General features: G+C 41.2%; 1 protein-coding gene across 8 annotated transcripts in view; it reads left to right on the forward strand.

Moving 5' to 3' along the window:
* The window catches only part of Etv6 (ETS variant transcription factor 6), a 214,068-nt gene extending 193,403 nt beyond the window's left edge, over positions 1-20,665 (forward strand). For 7 of the 8 annotated variants that reach the window (XM_013153148.2, XM_013153143.2, XM_013153145.2 and 4 more), the window contains 3 exons: positions 12,236-12,378; positions 13,630-13,730; positions 16,784-20,665. In XM_013153148.2, the coding sequence (XP_013008602.1) occupies positions 12,236-12,378; positions 13,630-13,730; positions 16,784-16,955 (416 nt within the window). In that variant the 3' untranslated portion in view covers positions 16,956-20,665. Of the gene's footprint in view, positions 1-12,235; positions 12,379-13,629; positions 13,735-16,783 lie in introns of those variants that run through there. The other variant, XM_063238241.1, reaches the window with a different exon arrangement.
* Positions 20,666-21,261: the final 596 nt, after the last annotated feature.

Raw genomic sequence — 21,261 nt, forward strand, 5'->3', positions numbered from 1 at the left:
ACAAATGTCTTAGGTCCAGCTTACAAGGAGTCACATCAGAATCATGGCTAAGCGAAAACATTTAAAATAAAAGGTTTATGAGCATGGTAATAGCCCTGTCCTGAAGTTTCCAGCAGCTAATTAATAACCAGACACAGCATAAAGAATCTTTGTCTCAGATTCATGCCTATAATTCCATCCTGTGGGCAGCTTTCACCTTGAGAGGGGCAGGAGAGGAAAACAGGATTATGGGGTTGGAGGTGTTACTGGGTCTTTTGGACAGAGGAAACTACTCCCAAATTCTTTTTTATTTTATGATGACAAGTTCAAATCTGCTTACACAGGACAAGAAACCAGTAAAGAAAAAATGTGCTCATTCCATTTTGGCTAATCTGACCATAACTGGTATGAAATCATTCTCCAAAAGCCTCTTGCCCAGTTTGGCAAGGTGAACTCTTTCCCTCAAGTCTCTCCATTAATGAGGCATTTGTTGAGCACTTATTGTGTACAGGTGAATGTGTCAGGATCTCAGTATATTGACTTAACACACAATAGCTTTTCACCCAGAATTGAGGATTCAGTGAGAGACAAATGTGGACAACACTTAAAACACAAGGCAGAAGGAAGTAAATCCTATGTCATATTCATGTCGTGTGTGAGTACTCACTGAGCACCTGTTGTGCCATAAAGCAAAGCAAAGGAAGATGTATTCCAACAGAGAAACAAAGGTTTCATGGAGGTGACTCAGTTATGCTCTGTGTAGTGAGGAGGAGGCCTGGAGGTAGAGAACAGACCTGCGCAGGTGCAGGTGAGACGTGTGCCTTCCTCCTACCAGGATACAGCAATGCCCATAACAACAGGTGCTTTTGGAGGCTTCTTGCGCCTCTGCCTGACTTGCCTCTTGTTTGAATCATTTGTTTCTCAGGCCCTAAGCGCACCTCCCATGTTGCATCAGTATTGTTGTAAATAATCTGCATCAGGCATGCAGAATCAGGGACATAACATGGAATCTGGGGATGTAGCTCAGTGGTAGAGCACTGACTTAGCATGTGCGAAGGCCCTACAGTTAATCCCTAGCACCATAAAAGGGGAAAAAGAGGAAGAAAGAAAGAAGGAAGGAAGGGGTAAAGATAAGTTTAAACTTACATGTTTCAAAAACCTATGAAAATGGGATTTTGGATTCTGTTCAAAAATGATGCCTCAGATTTATAGAGTGGAGACCGGGATGGATTATACCATCAGATAAAGTTAGCCAGGAGCTTACTATGGTTAAATGGCTGTGTGATGAATGGATGGGGGTTCACCTTGTTCTCTTTCCTCTTACATATACACTATGTTTTGCTTTATTTTATTTTTATTTTGTGGTATTAGACATCACCCCACTTGTTTTTGTTTGTTTTGTTTCTTTTTTGAGACAGGGTGTCACTAAGTTGCCCAGTCTGGCCTGAAGCTTGGGATCTTCCTGCCTGTAACTTCCCATAGCTGGTATTGTAGGTGTGTGCCATCACTCATTGGGGTGCTTAAGTAATTAAGAATTGTGGAGGTGGGAGTTAGGGTACGAAGTGTTTAGGCAGAACGTTAATTTACGTCGGTAACTAGAGAAACAGGATGGGGCCAGAATTTATCATTGCTGTGATATAAATGATCTTACGCTTTCCAGTCAAGACCCTTCTTGTTTACATTGTTGATGCAACAGGACTTGACATTTTGTGGGTCTTTTATAGTTGTTAATAATTCTCAGGACAGCTCTTTGCTATAGAGTATTACAGCTGTGTTCCTTTCATGTATAAGGGTCATCTGTACAGGAGAAAGCACAGAGGGACCTGAGCCCCAGCATCAGGCAGGGGTTGGGGAACTCACTACTCTCAGCTGCTGTCCTTAATGCTGCTTTTGTGAGTCTGGCTTTCTTATCAAGGTTTTTAATGTTTGCATCCACCACACCATGATTTTCACCACACATGCCTTAGGAATCTAAGATAAGCCTATTGGTCAAGACAGAAAGCTTAGACATGTAAAATTACTTTCCCCTTGTTTAATAAGTTAAAGTTTCAAAACATTAGCCTTAAAATTATGCCACCATTGTTTAAAAATCTTAATTCTGAACATTAGTATCATCTGCTGATGGATCCCATCTTTTCTGTTAAGGAACTTCATGGACGTTTGTACTGATCAAATGCTGAGCCTTGTGTCTGTAGAACATACAGAAATAGGAGTCTCTGCTTTTCTTTATGGCTTTGGGAAGTCAGAGTTTTCATGTAAAATAACCCCTGGTCCAGATCTTTTGGGGAATGTGTTAACTCCTTCAGTAGGACAGTCCTCTAAAATGAATTATTAATGTTATCATGGTATATTCAAAACTTTAAATGTCCAAATATATGCATTAACTAACTTAACCAAATCCAAGATTAACTATTTAATTGAAAGCTATTACTTTTCATGGGGGTGAAACAAGAGGAATTGATTAGGTGGTCTCTCTATTTCTTTTCCAGTCTGCAAGTCTGCAGTATGACACTGGTCCTGATTCTGTACATTTCTGAAAAGCTCTCATCAGTTCTAGGCTCCTGTATTCCTCTGTGAGATACCCCTGCCTCTCTACCTTAATCCCCTGTTGTCTTTCTGGACTACTCAGGTCCTTGGAAAATGGAGTGTGTTCATTGGAGGTATAAATTCATTGGGTAGTTCCTGTGTACAGTGTAAAGTTCTTTCATTACTGAGCAGCCATAAGAAGTTATTAATCTCTATAAAGCAACTGTGAGAGTAGAAAAATTTAGTTTCTTAAAGCTCTTTAAATGAGCACAACACAGAAAGAAGGTGCTGCTTAGCCTCACACTGATGAGCACCATAGCTGAAGGATGTAGATGGGAACAGTCTTCATGAATGTGGGTCAGGAAACAAAGCCCAATTCTTGCCATTCATATGCAGTTTGCTCAGAGACACTTTGAAGTCAGCCATTCGGACACCTGTGTTTACAACACTGTGCTGCATTCTTGTAGGAGTGGGAATTCACAAAGGTGTAAGACACGGTCTTTATCATAAAAGAATAGAGCACAGTTAGCTATAAAATTGAACCACGTGATGCATGTCTTTGGAAAGCTCCTAAAAAGCACTGTTGGGGACCAGGCCAGGCTGCATGGAGGGCTGGCTCTTAGCTAGGCTTGGAAGAACTTAGAATATGTACAAGAGTCAGGTGGCCAAGATAGCTCAGCTGGGAGAGCATTAAACTGCAGAACATGAATAAGATTCCCGAGGAAGAAAACTTGCAGGAGCCAACACAAAATAAGGGCCAGTGTATTTTCTCTACTTCGAGAAAAGTCTAAACTTAAGGATCTAGAGCTATACGGGTCAATTAAAAATTCAATTTTCATGAGTTTTTGTTTTTACCTATTAGTATATAATTCTGTAAAGCACCATACAATTAAAAGGTTACATGTAAAGCTATGATAATCTACTTAGGTGCATACCATGTAGAAAAACTAAAATTACAAAGGAAATTCAGTAGGTGTTCGACAGTTTAAATGCAGGTCACAAATTAGATTTAATTATGTAGCTTATTTTAACTTTTAAAGGATAAGAGAGATTGATGGGAGTTTAATGGGTTGGAAGGGCTGGCATTTATAAGAGAGTTTAACAGGATAGAGTGAGATAAGTTTCCTAAGTTCTGTTTTTTATCAAATAGCCAATGATACATGTAACAGTGAGCAGGTTGCTTTTTTATGCATATTTTCTACTTAATATCTTCAGGAAAGGACTTCTGAGGATTGAGGGGTAACAGGAAACATCTGTCAGTCTTCTAGAACATTTCCCTATCTACAAGTTTCACTGGCCTGTGTCTCCCCAGTATTTCATAGGCAGAGAGCAGAGTGGCCTGGAGTACCTGCAGGTTGATGGCAGTGTATGTGATGCAGGATGTCGTGGTTTCGGGCTGCAGAGCAGTCCCCTGGTTACCCATGGTTTCAGTCACCTGTGGTAAACCAGGTAAAAATACTGAATGAAAAATTCCAGAAATTTGTAAGTTTTAAACCTTTATTACAGTATATCATGATTGTTCTATTTCACTAGTTACTGTTGTTGGTCTCTTACTGTGCCTAACTTAGAAACATTATAATAAGTATTATTTATAGGAGAAAACATAGATAAGGAGTTTAGGCATCTACTGGAGGTCTTTGTAATCCCACATGGACAAGAGAAAGTACTTGCATTGAAACCCCTTTTTAGGATCAGATGATTTCAAATCTAGAGGCATCTTTCACAGATGAAGGAGCTAGCTGAGCTTCAGCCACATCAATTATAAAGCAGCCTCCTAGAGTTCTGCCAGTGTAGAAATGCTTCCCCAAACACTGTTTGCTTCAACCTAGGACCCTTGAATGTGGACTGGCAATGACCAGATTCAGCTACCACCTATTTTTATAAACCAGGCTTTATTAAAAGCCACACCTATTTATTTAGTGTTATCAGTGTCTGCTTTTATGCTGCAACACAAGTAGAGTTAAGGAGAACCAGAGATTGTATGGCCACAAGGCCTAAAATATGTACTAATTGGCTTGTTAAAGAGAAAGTTTGCTGCCCTCTGTTCCACAGCATGATGCTCCCATGTAGTGGGAATCACGGGCATAATAATGTAGGGCATGGGAATAAGATACATTGCCCTTGCTCTCAAGGCATTACTTGCACCTAGATGGTGAGGCAAGTCTAAGACATAAAAGGAACAATAACAAGTGACTTAAGAGAGTAGGCAAATTTTGGGCTGCAGGCTACATTTGCAGAACAATCCAAGAGAACTGCAGTAACATCACTCACATGAATAAAATACAACCATGTAAATTGTTTCTTTGCATATTTGAATTATATAGCTATTTGTTCATTTATTCAAAAATTATATGTGTGTACTGTGTGCTAGGCAGGCACGGTCCTAGGTGACAGAGAAGTATTGCACCTGTCTCCAAATGCCACATTGTGGGTCTGCTGACATATGACAATATCCCACTTGCTTTATGCTACCAAACAAAGCTCTTACTTTGTTTTTAACTATAGATAGCTAAATCTTAAAAGGCAAATTTTAAGTTATTTTGGTTTCCTCTTAAAGTTCTCCCTTAAAAACCTTAGCTACCTGATTGCCAATTCCTTGGCCTTAATCCAAAAATCTGCTAAGGAAGAAAGATTTATTGATAAGCTAAAAATTGTCTTATACCTCTCTTAGCCCTTCATTTGCTACATAAAAAAAGATACTTTAGAGATCGGTACAGATTCAGAATGTTCAAAGCCAGTGACCCACCCAAACAGACAATATTTCCTTTCTTGTGTTCACTTGACAATTTTTGCTCAAGTCTGTTGATCTTGACAACTTGAATTTCTTCATAGTTTTGTGAGGATGTCACAAACTGTGTCAGCCTTCTCACTCCCGGTCCTCTTAGAATCTACTTCGTGGAAATCTTTTAAAGTCTTAAAGGAAGCCAGTTAGGCTATAAAAATATATGTTTATTATCTACCAAGGTTACATCTTTAACAGAAACAAAAAGAATCTAATCAGGAAGACCAAAGCCGCCTGTTAAGTTTTTTTATCATCTGCCTCAAACAGCATACTTTCCTGGTTGGTTTTATTGACTGGGTGAGCTCTGTACATATGGAAACTCCATCAAGAAGCCTCTAATCTTACATCAGATAAAGAAAAAGAAGAACGGGGGGCTGGGAATTTAGCTCAGCAACAAAAGCACCTTCTAGCAAGCATGAGATCACGAGTTCAATCCCCAGTACCCCCTCTCCCCCCGAAAAAAAAAAGGATGGAACAGGGAAAGCAGGGAAGCTTGTCCTTGGGGACCTCAAGGGCCAGAGAAGCCACACTGAGCCCTGCCCTCTTGCTTCCATCTCCACTTCATCAGAGGCGCTTACCAAAAGACATCGCAAAAGAAGTCTAATGGGATTAGTAGGACAGTGAGGACAGCAAGTATTATCCCTGGACCTCAGTATAGAGGTGTGGAGGTGTACATGTGTGCACATGCCTTTGTCCACACTTGTGCTGGTGTAAAAGGTGTGCGTTTGGAGGGCAAAAAAGCATAGTGTTGTGGGATGTGTCCATTAGCCAAAAGGATCCAGGTTTTGTGTACGAGCTGAAAGAACCACTGTCTCCTGCACCACATAGGGAGATGACCCTCTGGAGACCCCTGTACCCAGCCTCTTGACCTAAGTAGGGTCCAGTTGACAGCCCCCCAGAGTGCCTGGGGAGCCAGTGGGGTCCTGAGGGAAAACCAGATGCTGCAGGTGGCAATATTGGAATCAACTCTTGTTTTCAATGCAGGGGGTTAGTGTCCCTGAGGCTTAGTTTCCTCATCAACATAAATAAGCATGATGATTACAAAAGGTCAGCATGCCTCCTCTGTTCCATCAGGAAGAAGCCATGCAGCATCTCAGAGGAGCAGCACAGCAGCCCGTGGATCTGGCCTGGAGCACTGACACCCAGGTCCTATGGGTCATGCTTGTGTCAAGCCAGTGCTGATATGCAGATTGTGCTCCTGCAAGGCCACCTTGGCTTACTTGCTTGCAGTTTTCTTCTGTGCTCCTCCATCAAGGCCCGCTGTCCCTACCAGCTGAGGAGATAGATAAGATAATCACTAGAGTCTGATGAGTCCTGGGAAGGGGACGAGTTTTCAATCCAGCTCGAATATTCAGCTTGGCTCTGACTTCTTACACTCTGGATGAGTCACTGGGCTTTATTGTCAGTGTGAACAACTAAGAAATCAAAGAGTCCTAAAGAAAAGGAAGTTTCAGGACAATGTTTTTAAAGGATAGAACAGCAACAGCACCATGGCTGGGCGGAAGGTACTAGGAGGAGACTGGAAATTCCAGTTTGCTTAAAGGCACAAGTCTGTTACACTGTGTCCCTAGCTGTCTAGTCCCTGGATGTGAATTCCCAGGCTACTCCCACCTCAGCAAAGCTGAGGCTAGTACTTGGTTCTAACCATGGGCTGACTCCAACCTGGGACAGGAGTCTAAAGCCAGTGTCCCTGGTCTGCAGCTACCCACCTTCAGCCCAGCCTGTTGCAGTTGTGGTCACCTTCCCCATGAAGCCTTTGTATTCCCTGCCTCCACTCCCCGTGCCGCCTTACAGCATGCCACCGTGCACACATGGTTTCTGTTTTCCTAAGCCACAGCAAAACACAGCCAGTGACCCTCTAGAAACACACTTCTGCATATTAACATGGAGTTGGCTGTCTTGGATTTATCAGCTTTCTGTTTCTAGGCAATGGCTGATCCAAAATGGAGGGCGGGGGGAGCATGACTGAGTAGCATTTGCCCCTGTATCTTGCAAACCCTTATTTCTGTAAGCAGCTTCTCTACCTCAACACTTGCTGTTTGGCCTGAACACTAAAGTCTCAGTTGTGGGGCTTGTTCTGTGCATTATAAGCTATTTAGCAGCAGCCCTGGCCTCTTCCACTAGCTGCCTGAAGCACTGTGAAACCCAGCTATGACAGAAGCATTGCCAGGCATTGCTGCCCCACCCGCTTCAGAGCAAAATCACACCCCTGACTAGAGCCACTGCTGTGAAGCAGTCATAACTTTTAATTTTGTGTTACCTTACTTGTTTTGTGGCTAAATTTGAAAGAAGTTTTATAAATGTCTAGATAATTTTTTAATCAAATATGAGCTGTCAGCCCCTTCCTGTTGAGTAATTATATTTATGGTACTATGGCTTGTAGACTTTCATTAAAAATTTCACTTGGGCTTTAAAATGCTTAAAAGCTTTCCTAAAGTAAAATTACTGAGAAACTGTCTGAAAGGTTAAATTAGCCACTATGATTATACAGTCCCTCTGTCTAGAAAGTTGACTTGATTACTTAAAATTTGTAAGTATCAGTTGTGTGTAGTATGTTTTTTCTTCCTTAGAAATCATGTTGGTTATGTGTGAATTGCCCATCTTTTTATAATCTCTCCCAAATGAGTTTATACAATAAGTCTCTGGTAGGAGACAGATGTAGGAGTCAAAATATTTCTCCTTAACCACAGGAAGGGATTTTTTACAATGCCTTTTAGCAGCGGATGCCCAGGGTACCTCACCCAGCAGGAAGCAGAAAGAACTCTCTTTCCACAGTGGGAAAGTGGCATTTTATTCTAGCTAAATCCTTATGTAAACTTCCTCTTCTGGAAGAGACGATCCAAGTAATGGACAATTTCTTTAAAATACCTATAATCCTTGCTACAGAAGAAGGCCCTTTAGTTTAAGAGAAACATTTAAAATTAACAAATGCCTTGGGATATAAAAAAATTTTATATATGAATATTCTTTTGTGGTGGGGTAGACTTTGTCTATAGAATTTAGAATGTTTTTATTACATAGTAATAAGCATTTTCATTGATGATCAAAAAAATATGGGTTTTGGCAAAGCTGAAAGATTCTAGATGGATTTTGGTTACAGCCTCCAGAAGATCTGGACAATGAAGGACGAGGTAGCTTTTGTTTAATAGAAATCTTAAAAACAAAAATGATTCATGTATTGAATTTCAGTTGTTAAAAGGTGGGAGATGATATAATATGGTCAAGCAGTTATTTTTATCATCTGGACATAACTCTTTTTAACTAAAGCAATCAATAGTGTTATAATTCCCTTATACTCTAAGCTTAAAACAACTTCTTTATGTCATACCCTGTTGCTACCTCCATTATGACTGCATAATTCAGTGTGTCTTGAATGTCATCATATTTTTTATTACGCATGTAACACTGGGTTTGCTAGATTAAATGTCATTTAAAGCGATAAGATGAAAGCTAGTTTGGGGTTATTTTCAAATTTATGAAAAGAAAAAGTTCACAAGATACAAATCTTCTTGAAGCTTATACATAAAGTCTATTTTCAATTGAGCTCTGCCCTTCATGTGAAACCCAAAGATAAATTTTACCTCCCAGTTCTGTGCCTCTAGGGAACCAACATGGTACCTCAGTGCTGAGGGAGCCCTTACTTGGAAAAATGGTCTAATTGGGATTTTACGTGTTTTTTGAGAAATAGAATGTACCCTGATAGTAAAAGAAAGATAAGAGACAGGGGAGTGAAACCTCTGTATTTGGGGATGCCTTTAGACAGTTTATATTAAATAAAATTTATTATGAGCCCATTAGAGAACCCCATTCCCACTTCAAAGGAATCCAAAGGAATCCAAAGGTATCCTCAGCCTCTTTGCCGTGAATGCAAACATAACCTTATAGGGAGACAATGGAGGGCTTGTGTGTAAACCCACTTTTATTCTTCCTGATTTATCATATGATTGCATTTGGTTTTGTCAGATTTTTCCAGCTGGGAGAGATTATGAAATATTACAATGTGTTCACCATTTGGACCAAAGCTGAACAGTTAAAACCACAGCTTAGTTCTTATCTTAATCTTTCAAGGTGCTACAACAAAATAGCATAAACTGGATAAATTATAAACAACAGAAATTAATCTCTCAGAATTCTATAGATTTACTCTCTGATGAAGGCCCACTTTCTGGTTCACAGACTGCACCTTCTTGCTGTCTCCTTAGATGATGGAAGGGTGAGGGACTCTTAAAAGGGCACTGTTCCACTCTTGCAGTGGAGCCTCCAAGACCCAATCACCTTCCAAAGGCTGAGGCTATCACTTGAGGTTAAGATTTCAACATACACATTGGGTTGGGAAGCATAACATTCAAACCATAGCAGTTCTTATATTTTCTGTTTGTATGAAAGTGATACAAATTAAGGAGATAGCTTCTTGGCTTAAGGACACTTTACTTACTGTGCTTTGCCTAGAAACCAGGGTCAGGCTTCCAAATGCCTTAAGCATGATCTAGAATATTCTGCCTATAGTTGTGTATGTAACACTGGGTTTTCACGGTACTTTATGGTACTTAGTTTGGTACTCTGGTCTTTCCCTCCTCTGCAACTCACCCTGTGGCAAAGAAGAAGGTGGATTTAGGAAAGTCAGGAAGTGGTGGGCCAGTTTCTAAACCGATTCAGACTCCAAGGCTAAAGTGTCACTGTTTTAAAAAGGATATCACTTGTCTTTTTCCTTCAGCAAATCCCTGATCACATTAATTCTTAGACGCAGAAAACACACACACACAGAGCCCCCCAAAATGCTAAAAGTTTAGTCACTGTAAGCTTATAGTTCCTTAAGGAATTAAGCTTCCCGAAAAATACTGCATTCTCTACCAGTTTTTTCTGCCAGAGAGAATGCTGGAACGGGTACACTAAGCAATATTCAACTTTGCTCCAAAAAGTGCTAAGATTTTACAAATATATTCCTATTGACCAACTGAGAGTAGAAATCACATCAGGGAGTATGGTGTAGCACAGACTTTGGAGTCACATAAAGCCTAAAATCCAACATGTGTCACAGCCATGCTATGCAATGATTGCATTACCAAACCTTCTCACCCCAGCTCTCTGCTCCAGTAAGTGGAAATAGCAACAGCCTCTACCTCCTACAGGGTGTAATCAGTGTAACCATGCAAACAGAAGATATAGATAGTGCCTGCAAGTAGCACCCAATAAATAGCATCAATATTTTTATTACTTTCTTTGCATTAGCACTAATACAATAATCCTATAAAGTAAGTGTCGTAATTCTCATTTCATAAATAAGGAAATAGACCCTCAGGGAGATTAAGAAACTTGCCCAAAGTTGTCTGACAGAATTCTCCTTGTGAATGTACTCCAAAGAACAGTGTACTTTCTCTGGGATGTGAACATGTGGGCTGTAAGACATTCCAAGTCTCAGCTGGACACTCCCTTCCCAGAGGTGCCAAGCCCAGATTTTACCCATTGTAAGAGACAGCACATTGTAGGACAAAAGCCTAGAGTTTAAGTCCCAGGGACCTCAGGCAAGTTCTCATTACCTCTCTGAGGGTGGCAGTCATACACATAAACTGTCAAACTCAGATGTGGTATTCATTCAGTGATCTTGCATTGACAACCATTGACAACCATTTTGGCTAGTGCCTACCCAAAACAGGCTCTCCCAAAACCACACAGTGAACACATTGAAATGGTGCCTTCTATTCCCACCTAGAGGCCAGTCCAGTGTCTACTAAACCAAGGAGTGGTCAGTTATAGGATTAATATTTAGAATTTTAAAAATTACACAAAAGACACACTACCATTAATCCCCACCCCGCAAAATACTCTACTTTGAACATGTGTCTTAAATTTTTAAAATATTCAATGTATTTTTCAATTACCCCTTGTATCTTCCTGTTTCTACCTGTCTACCTACCAAAGTTCTTCTAGAGGGCAATCTACATGCAATCCACAAAGCAGTAGAACAAGGGAAGGGGAAAGTATACATCACATATTAGTCAGTTGGTTGCTTGTGACAAGGTCTCACTATGTTATCCAGGTTGGCCTTGAACTCACTATGTAGCCAGGGTGTCCTCACACCTGAGTTCTGGGATTACAGATGTGCACCACCACACCTGGCTATATGTCTTTTCCTTTAATATATCAATCCACAGCCTACGTTTAGCACAGTACCTGGGCTATGCCAAATCACTTTGTTGCCTGACCATGTAATCAAACATTTCTACAAATGGAGAAAGTGATTTTTTTTGGATCAGGTTCCTTTCTACTCTGAGTCCATTAAAATAAAACAATTTGAAAGCCTTCCAAAGTATGATATAACGAGAATATCGGTATTTACTTGTAAAACTATGCTAACCACAGTTCCCACAGTCAACGTCACCAAGCCACATAGTTTTTCTTTCCCCACAATTTTTTACCCATTCTTCATGTTTTAGCCTTCCCGGGTCTTCTCATCTCCATCCACCCTGTAGCTCCTGCCAATAACAAGATAGTCTTTTTTTAGTCCCGGCATTTTTAGTTCATTGCTCTCTTTGGTACCTTGAGACTTTCTTTGAATTCTTTATCTTCCCAGTATATTTGCGGGTCACTGTCAAAGCCAAGTCATGCACAGGTAGTAGAGCTTTGCTCCCTGTCTTTCCAGTGGACTCCGTTCTAGTGTTGGTCACCACCATGGACAAGCCTTTTCCTCTTTTTGAGTCACTGTGTCCTCATCTGTAGAGGGAAACAGCCAGCCTGGACATTTTTGAAGCCCCTCAGGTCAAAGGTCACACTTCTCCAACATTTCACCAGCTCTCTGCAGACCTTCATTTCCTTTGTATAGAGCTAGGAAGTTAGACCACAAGTTCAGATGAGGCAAGAGCAGTTAGTGGTCACATCTCTGATTCTTGTTAATGCCTCCATCAACCAGAAATATTTTCAACATTGTGTTTCCTCCCTTTTCCCCTGTAGACTGTAGACTGCTTTGGGATTACGTCTATCAGTTGCTTTCTGACAACCGGTACGAAAACTTCATCCGATGGGAAGACAAGGAATCCAAAATCTTCCGGATAGTGGATCCCAATGGACTGGCTCGGCTGTGGGGAAACCATAAGGTAAAAGGGCACCAGATACTTGCTCTGTAAACCAGTGCCAATGGGGTGAAGGGGCAGCACTCTACTTCCCAAGTCTGCCCATCATAATTATGTAGTTTAGTCCTCAGTGGACAAATAGTTAAAGACACCACCTTCCCTATGTTACTTCTGCCAGGTGCCCATTAACTTGGCACATTCCATTCGGACAAGATGTGTCATAAGTGCCACTCCCCTCTACCTGGTCCTGCCACCCCACTGTCATTACGAACTGTGTTTACAGGGAAGTACTGTGAGCTCTATGACTCACAGGACACCTTTGGGAAGTTGTCACTTCTGTCCTGCTCAGTTGGAAACTCCCGTGTTCACAAAAACCCATTTCTACATGGAAAATACTTATGTTCTGACTAGAAAACATCCCCTTTACAAGCACATGTACGAGAATTTAGATTCCTCTCGCCCCAGTTTCCCAAACTAGGAGGAGGAAATAGAGTTTAAAACATAGAGTCTTCTGTGCTAAGGAAGACTGCACAAATGTGCACATATGAAAACTGGACGATTGTGGTCCATGCCAGAAGACAGATGGGGAGGCAGATCTGGGGCTGTCCTTGGAGAGAGCATGGGACTCAGCCCAGCTCTACCAGGGCCTCCAGCCTTCTAAGAGGGTAGCCCGTCCTGTGGCCTGAGTGAGGAGGACTTGATGCAGGCCATGACCATGTATGGCAAGGCCCCTCTGACAGCCACTTCACTGTGCCTCACTGAGAAGTCTCTGCAACTCCCACAACAATCCATAGCCCCGGGCTCAGCGCCACTGTATTTCTGCTGCTACAAGAGGAATCTAAATGATTAAAAACTAAAACGACAGACCAGAAACAAGTTTGAGAAAAGTTATTGGAACCAATAAGGAAATTCTGTATGGGTTAGGAGGTGAAGGATGTCCCGCAGGTGGAAGGGAACCTGCAGGAAATGGCTTGGGCACAGCAGAGCAGGGTCCTGGGAGATAAGGGCAGCAGCTGTGGGATGAGCTTTGTTAGCTAGAGCTCCACGCCTTCTCACAGGGTGGGTTCCCCCTTAGGCAGAATCCTCAGCCCTGGTGAGTGTGGAGCAAAAAGGGGAGAACAAAGGGTTCCAGACCAGCAACAGATGCACAGGTAGAATCTCCTCACTGGGGTGGCCACTGAAGAGCTTTTATTCTGATAGCTGCCCAGTGCCTTTTCTAAGGTTCATTTCATTGTGTCTTTGTGCTTTTTCTTTCTTCCTCCTTCGAACAAACAGAACAGAACAAACATGACCTATGAGAAAATGTCCAGAGCCCTGCGCCACTACTACAAACTAAACATTATCAGGAAGGAGCCAGGACAAAGGCTTTTGTTCAGGTAATGCTTACTTTTTCTCCTTTCTTTTGGGAGGATATTGTTTTCTTTGAATAAGTGAAAGGAGGGAGACTATCATGATCTCTACCTGCCTTTCTGATAAAACAAAACCATTATGGCAACTATTACAGATTACTAGTTGCTGGTTTGTTAAGATTTAAGAAAAAAAATCTTTTCTACTTATGTCTCTCCTGTAGTAAAGCCAAAAACTAAATAAACACAATCTAATTCACTTATAAAATAATACAGTGACCAAACAGTATCCAGCATGAAAGAACTGGAGTTCACTAAGGGAATGATCAGAGTAGGTCATTTTCAATGGCAAAGCAAGGAATTAAGCCTAGACTTCCAGGTCACCAACCCCATGACCTGCTTTCTGAAACAACTTTTGTCAAACTGTAGATTATGACCCATAGTGACTCATGAAACACATATAATGGATTGGTCACAACCTTTTTTTTTAAAATAATAGAATAGAATTGAAAATATCAGAATATATCACATAATAAGAATGACAGATGATTCATGGAGATTTTGTTTCAGAAGTAGGTAGGTATGTGTGTGTGTATATGCATGTGTGATGATGTAAAAATGTATTTCTTACAATGTATCATAGTCTGAAAAGTCTGAAACTATACAAATATTCTCCTTTCCAGAACTTTTCACAGTTAATGAGCTCAAACTATTTAACCTGTCACATAGATTGTGATTGTAAGAACTAGGAAAGAAGATTGTAAGAACTAGGAAAGAAACAAAGGAGCATTCAAGAAAGATAGACATGGACCCTAACATGATTAATAATTGATGTGATGGCACCAAGTGCAGATTGAGAAAAAGTGATATGAACAAATACAGCTGTAGGTTATGGAGGTTTAGCCAATGGGACAGAAAATGGGGATTAGATGGGGCTAAAGATATTGATTTGGAATTATACACATAGGTAATAAGTGCTACTGTGTGGATAATGATACTGTACGTGAGATCAGCTCCCTGGGAAGGTGATGTTTATTAGAAAAAGCAGAGAACCCGGGGTTTGGCACTAGGATGGAGAGATAACTTAGGAACAGTAAAGAGAATTGCAGTCTTCAAAAGAAACAGAAAAGGCTATTCAGGAAATCAAAAGTTTGGAATAAATACAAAAAGAACCCTCCCACTTCTACTCCATAGATCTTTCTGTTCATCCTTCACTCTAAATTTAGTTCTTGGTTCCCAGTTATTTCTACGTTACTCTGTTTTCCTAGATGAGTCGATCCCATTACACAACTTCATTTGTCACCCCTGTGATTATGTTCTTATCCAGCCCTAAAATTCTCCCTGAAATTCTAAATTTAAATTTCTAAGAGTTTCTTGTAAGAAGTAACGACATAAATATCACATTAGTATTTCAAATGTGAAATCTTCAAGACAGGTCCTTCTTCACCATTAAAAACTCTACCCAGAATTCTTGTTAGTCATCAGTGGCATCATCATTGTTTTAGGCAATCTTGAAACTAGACTTACTTTTAGCTCCTCCCACGTCCCAGTCAGGCATTATGCAAGATTGTCCACTGGCAGCCAGCACCATTCCCATTTCATTCTGGGTTGCAGGGACTAGAAGCCTGGCAACTGCATTTCCCGGGATTTGTTGCCAGAAGGTCCCAGGTTGAAGTCTATGAACAATAATTACTTTCATGAGATTTGGAAGATAGAGAAAATACAAAATCTTTGTTATTGCTTCCTTGGCAGTGGAAGCTAATTTCTGCACTTTAATAATCAACATCAGGATTCATTCAAAATCTTCTATCCCTAGTCCTTTCCTCTGCCATCCCATATTATGATACACATTTCTGCCAGCCCAGGCTGCCAGCAACACTAATATAATTCCCTTTTCCAGACACACCTTTACCTTTGATTGCTTCAAACTTTATGGACAACTTCAGTTCTGTTCTCCATTTTTAGACCTGAGCTTTCCCACACATAGACACCTTCTTCTATCATCTCTTGAATTCCCTTGACCCTTCAACACCATGATTTGACTTTTTATAACACCATGACTTTTAATACTCATATATGTGAAGTCTTCCCCACGAGTAGATCATAAGCTCCTAGAAGATAGAGGATTATACATTATATAACTTTTATACCTGAGAGAGGTTTGTTTATGGCAAACCTGATAGAACACCCCAGTAGGCAGTCTAAAGATTATAGGCAGGTGATGAACCTTTTAGAGCTTTCCAGGATACAAACAGCTTACTGCAGCACACATGCCATAGGTTTGCCACCATTGTTACAGGTTTCTGAATTGAAGAAAAAAATGCCTCTTTCAAATTAGTTCACTGGTGCAAAGTAGAACACCTGACAAGGGAAGATGTGCAGATATGGAGGTGATTATGAAGGAAGTAACTCCATAGTAGGGACAGGCCATTTGCAATCAGGCTGCCTTCTTGAGCCACATAAATCACGGTCAAAACATGTTCACTGTCTAGATGAGCCCACTGAACAAGATGAGGCTTGCTGTGCAATACAGCTGACAAAGAACAGAAGCCACTCTAAAGGGGATGCATTACCAGCATTTTGGGTGGATCAGGATTAAAACTCAAAAAGATTCTCTTTCCTTTTGCCTTTATGTTTTTCTGAAAACTCCACTAACTTGCCCAATTGTCAAAATTTTCCATTCAACATGTAATTGTATTCTTTGAGCTAAATTCAAGTTTTGAATACCATTTCCTGGGCCAGTGGTCAAGGATAGAAATGGATATTCAGATCTCATCGGTGTTTATAAAATCAAACTCTAAAAACAGATAAGCGAGCTGAACCCTGGTACCCTCATATACTCCTGCAGTAATGTACCCCACAGCTCCAAAGGGTGCTCTTTCCCTCAGTCACCCCAGACTTTTTGTAGTCATTTTTGCCACTTTTGAGTCAGAGGAAAGGTTACCTTTTGCTAATTTACACTGTTAGCATAAATGTGTGAATTTAGTAGCTTTTCAACTATACAGTATATGATAGGTTAGAATTCACAGTGAAGGCTCCTTTACTTAAAATATAATCTTTAGACTCCATTTCTTCCTCCCTAGGTTTATAAAAACCCCAGATGAAATCATGAGTGGCCGAACAGACCGTCTGGAGCACCTTGAGTCCCAGGAGCTGGATGAACAAATATACCAAGAAGACGAATGCTATGAGGGAACTCACAGGCCGCCTCAGCAGGCCAGCAGCAAGGGCCCACCAGGACTGCTGGAGGCATGAAGGAACAGGCGGGCTGAGGGCAGCTGCAAAAAGAGACCTAGAACGGCAGGAACACTTCTCTTGCAGACCAAGAGGGACCCCAGAGCACCGTAGACAAACCACCCAGCAGCGGCAGAGCTGGAATTCCAGCAGAGGGCACAAGCCTGGGACTTGAATGTCACATTTCCTTCACCTTTGGAATCTTTCCATCTGTAATTCCTCACCCATGCCCTTCCAAATCTGTTGTTAGTCCCACAGTGTTTCTGTTTTTGTTTTGTTTTGTTTTTAGGAACATGCAGTTTGACTTTTCATCATTCATATAGGGGAAGACATTGGATGTTGTTTTCCTATGGAAATATATATCTATTATATATCTATTTTTGCAAATCTCACAAAGTATGGCCAGCCCAGCTGGTCAGGAAAGAGAATACTTGCAGAAAGGATCAGGTTCCTCTTTTTCCTGCCACGTGGGTCAGGTTTGTTCCTGTTGCAGTTGGGTGTTGGCTGAAAAAAGAAAAAAAAAAAGATGCTTTTAAAAATGATCACGTTCAGGAGAGGTCTCTTTTTCTCTTTCACTCTCCTTTCTTCCCTGGCTCCCTGTGTCCTGCCTTCTTGCTGTTATACTTCACATGCCTTTCTGCAGAGTCTTGGGGGTTCTTGAGAGCCTCTCAAGACTCTTGGGGACTGTTGACACCTAAATAGAATCAGTGACCTGGGTGCTTTGTGGCCAGCAGTACAGAATTCAGCCCCCATTCTGGCACTTAGCCACCCATCTGAGGGAGGCCAGAAACCTCACAGATGCTGCTGTACTCCAAAAAGATAAGTGCCAGTTCTAGTGCGTGCGTCTGTCTTGAGATGGCTGTGAAAACCACCCAGCTAAGGCGTAAGATAGACGGAGGCCGTCCAAGTTATTTGGAAGGCCCCAGGAGTTTGGGATTAGCTTGCAAGTGTTGCAAAGTAGAAAATACAAGAAGACCACACAGGCCTGGTGGTCCAGAGACTGGGCAAAAATAGTCTGCAGTGGGGAATTTATTTTTCTGAAGCAAGTTATTGAGGATAGGGAGAAAGAAAACCTCCTCTTGCTCCATTCCAAGGGCCATCTTGTGGTCAGTTACACACCCTCAATGAATTTCTTTTTTATAATTCTGAGTCTTTTTTAAAATTCCCTGGTCTCCACTGAACATATGTGAAGGGAGGATCCCAGCATGCAGTCCCAGAGGCAACTAGTGTTTGCCTAGCCTGGGCAAACAGGAAATTCCTCAGATCCATTATATTTTCCTTCCTTCATTGCTGTATTTCAGAAAAGAGTCATTCGTGGCAGTGTCTTGTAAAAAGAGGGCAGTGTCACCCTTCAGTACTTTTAATGATGACAGGTATTTTTAGAGAACTGTTTTAGATTCTCTTTCCTTTTCTAGCTATTTATATTGATTCTTCCCATACAGACAGGTTCAGGCATCCAATATTTGCAGTACAGACTTTTTTAATCCGCAAGATTAAGGCTGCCTTACAAATCACCTCTTCCCTGTTCCTGTTTCCCCTACCCAGTTAGACGACCATCTCCAGCTCTCTGGGGTACACACGTGTTCTGTTATTAACAGATGGCAGGTGACTAGATCTCCAGGTTTGTAATCCCACCATTTCTGAGTTAAGTCAGGTGCACAGAGTTGGGGGCACCCAGGCAGGAGGAATCGTTCTGGGGCCTTACTGAAAAGGACACCAGCCTGTGGGCAAGTAGATGGACTATGGTTTAAAGACACTGGAATTGAGCTGGTTGGGGCTTTTCAGTCTTGCTCTGTCTCACCAGACCACAGGTGGACACACAGAGGTGAACAACCCACTCTTTCTGTCACATGCTTCCCTCATCTGCCCTGTGGGAAGTCAGGGACCTTCTGTGTGGCTCAAGGACCTCATTGTGAAAGGTTTGGTCTTGGTCTGCTTGAATGGTGATGCACTTCTGCTGGATCCCAGCATGCTGCAGATGTCTTCCAAGAATATTCAGGTGATAACATTTCTCAGCCTCTGAGACGACTGGTACTGCATCTCAAATAGAGAGATTAAGCCAAAAAACTGGTATATTGTGAAAGTCAATGAGTTTAAGAGCTGGAGAGAAAGAGTGATTTTTTTTTTTTTTTAACTAATGCCATTTGTATGAATATGAAATTAGAGACCAGGTCGTGATATTGTGCTTCTTTGAGATTAGGACATCACATTCTGGCCAGTTTGCCCAAATATAAGAAGTTGGTCTCTTATTGTTCAAAGAATCTTACACATGAATTATGGAGGGAAATATCCTAAGACCTAGGATAACACAATCAGCTACTTCAAGGAGATATTCATCCAGTAAAGTCTTTATTTCCCATTTAGATATTACCAGTACTGATTATCAGTTGATTCTTTTTAACTGCAAATGTCTTCCTCCATTGCCTCTTTGAAAGAATAACTCCCTTCAGCACCCACCCCAGGGGGACTGTTATTTACATACTGCAGGATATAAAGGTTTCGGATTTAGTTGGTCACACCTGGAGGAAGCACTTACTGTCTGGGAGGGTTTCAAAAATAAACCAGACAGAAGCCCTGCCCTCTGAGAGTTTATATTTTACCTGCGGGATCCACCCATCATTTCATTTCTCAGTCCAACTCTAAATGCTAGAGGTGATGAAAATTTCACCTGGGACCAAATTAAAATCTCATGTGTCATCTGAATAGTTAGCTTTTCTCTCTAGCCACCATGGGAATTCTTAGTTCACAAAATCTGAAGGAAGAAAAAGAAAATACACAAATTCCTAGCAGAAAAGTGGGCACCATCATTGGTGTCTTGCCCTGTATTTTACATTAACCAGGCTGTCTCCTGTCCATCAGAAGAAAGTCATGGTAACTGACTAGATGGGCTGAATTGAAGGTAACACTGTCACCTACTTAGATGATCCAGGGCAACTTAGTCTTGGATAAACCAGAGTCACCAATGCTCAAAGTTCTTGGAAAAAAGAAGTACCAGATGGATTTTTCTCTCACTGTATTTCAAACCCTCTGATCCAATGTCTTGTCCAAACGAGAGTGTCACTTTCATTGACATTTGAAAAACTGTAACAGAACTTACCAAAATGACTAAGTAAGCACCAGATCTACCTTTAGCACCTAGGAGCCAATTCTCTCCTAGGTAACTTGAAGATAAAAGATTGAGAAAGACAAATAAAGGGCAGAGTCCTTTGCCTAAGCATTCGGTGCTAGTTAGGGAGCCATTCCTTCACTCAGCCTGCCCCTTTGAGCAGAAACATGGAATAGAGAGTGATGGAAGCCAATGGGGTGGGGAAGGGAAGGGACACCCAGTAATCACCGCCTGTCCACAAACCACAGAAGACTAACCTGATACTCTTTTTGGCCCCAACTACATCAACACTAAGTAACTGCAAACTCCCTGAATCTTTCATACATGCCAAGGGAACATTCTTGAAGATTTCTCTTTGTGACTGAACACACCTGCAAACCAGAATGAATCTAGTTTTTTGGGTTTTTGTTTTTTTTTTGTTTTTTTTTGTTTTTTTTTTTTTTGGTTTAGTTTCTAATCTCTTATGAGGTGTGGGGTTTATAAGGGACTGAATCAAATGAATGTAACAAAAAAGGAAAAAAACAAAAAAAAAAAAAGCCTTTTCTCAGGGCCAGTGAGTTGCAAATAATTTTTAAAGAAAAGCCTATAATTACATCATCTCAATAAATTTTTTATATAAAAAAGGCCCATGTCTCTGTTTTTAATGATGGGAAATACAGTTGGATAGGTAAGGTGTTCCAAGAGGTAAATCCTGTCTCCATTCAATTACGATCTAAAGTGCGGCCTTGGATCTCCACTGGTGAGAAGACTTATTACCTAGCTGTCTGCATCCAGTCTTTAGACAAGTGCCACTAGGAAGTTCAAATAGATCACCCAAATCTAAGGAGCAGCCACAGTTCAGAGCCAGTCCACAGGCCCGGTGTCTCAGCACACTGGCCAGTAGAACCAACTACCAACCAGTAGGCACTTAAGATTTCACCATCAAATATGCAGTCAGTGAGAACTACCTATTTTCCATCAGAGGTAAGTAGAATCAAGTACTGTAGAATGCAAATTGAAGGCCAAGCACATTGCTTTTTTAGCAATTCCCATGTAAGTTTGAAATACAGGAGTTTGAAGTCAGTGGTTTGTGGAGACAGGGCCCTAGCTCAGTGGTACAGTACTTGCCTAGCATGTGCAAGGCCCTGGGTTCCACCCCCATCACTGAAAGCAGGAAGAAAAGAAATGAGGGAAGGAAATAAATCAGTGGTTTCCTTATTACTTTGGTATTTAAATTCTCCT

This window comes from Cavia porcellus, unplaced genomic scaffold (assembly GCF_034190915.1).
Source record: "Cavia porcellus strain 051 isolate PalLab524CR breed Dunkin Hartley unplaced genomic scaffold, mCavPor4.1 scaffold_27, whole genome shotgun sequence".
In the NCBI taxonomy this organism is placed as follows: domain Eukaryota; kingdom Metazoa; phylum Chordata; class Mammalia; order Rodentia; family Caviidae; genus Cavia; species Cavia porcellus.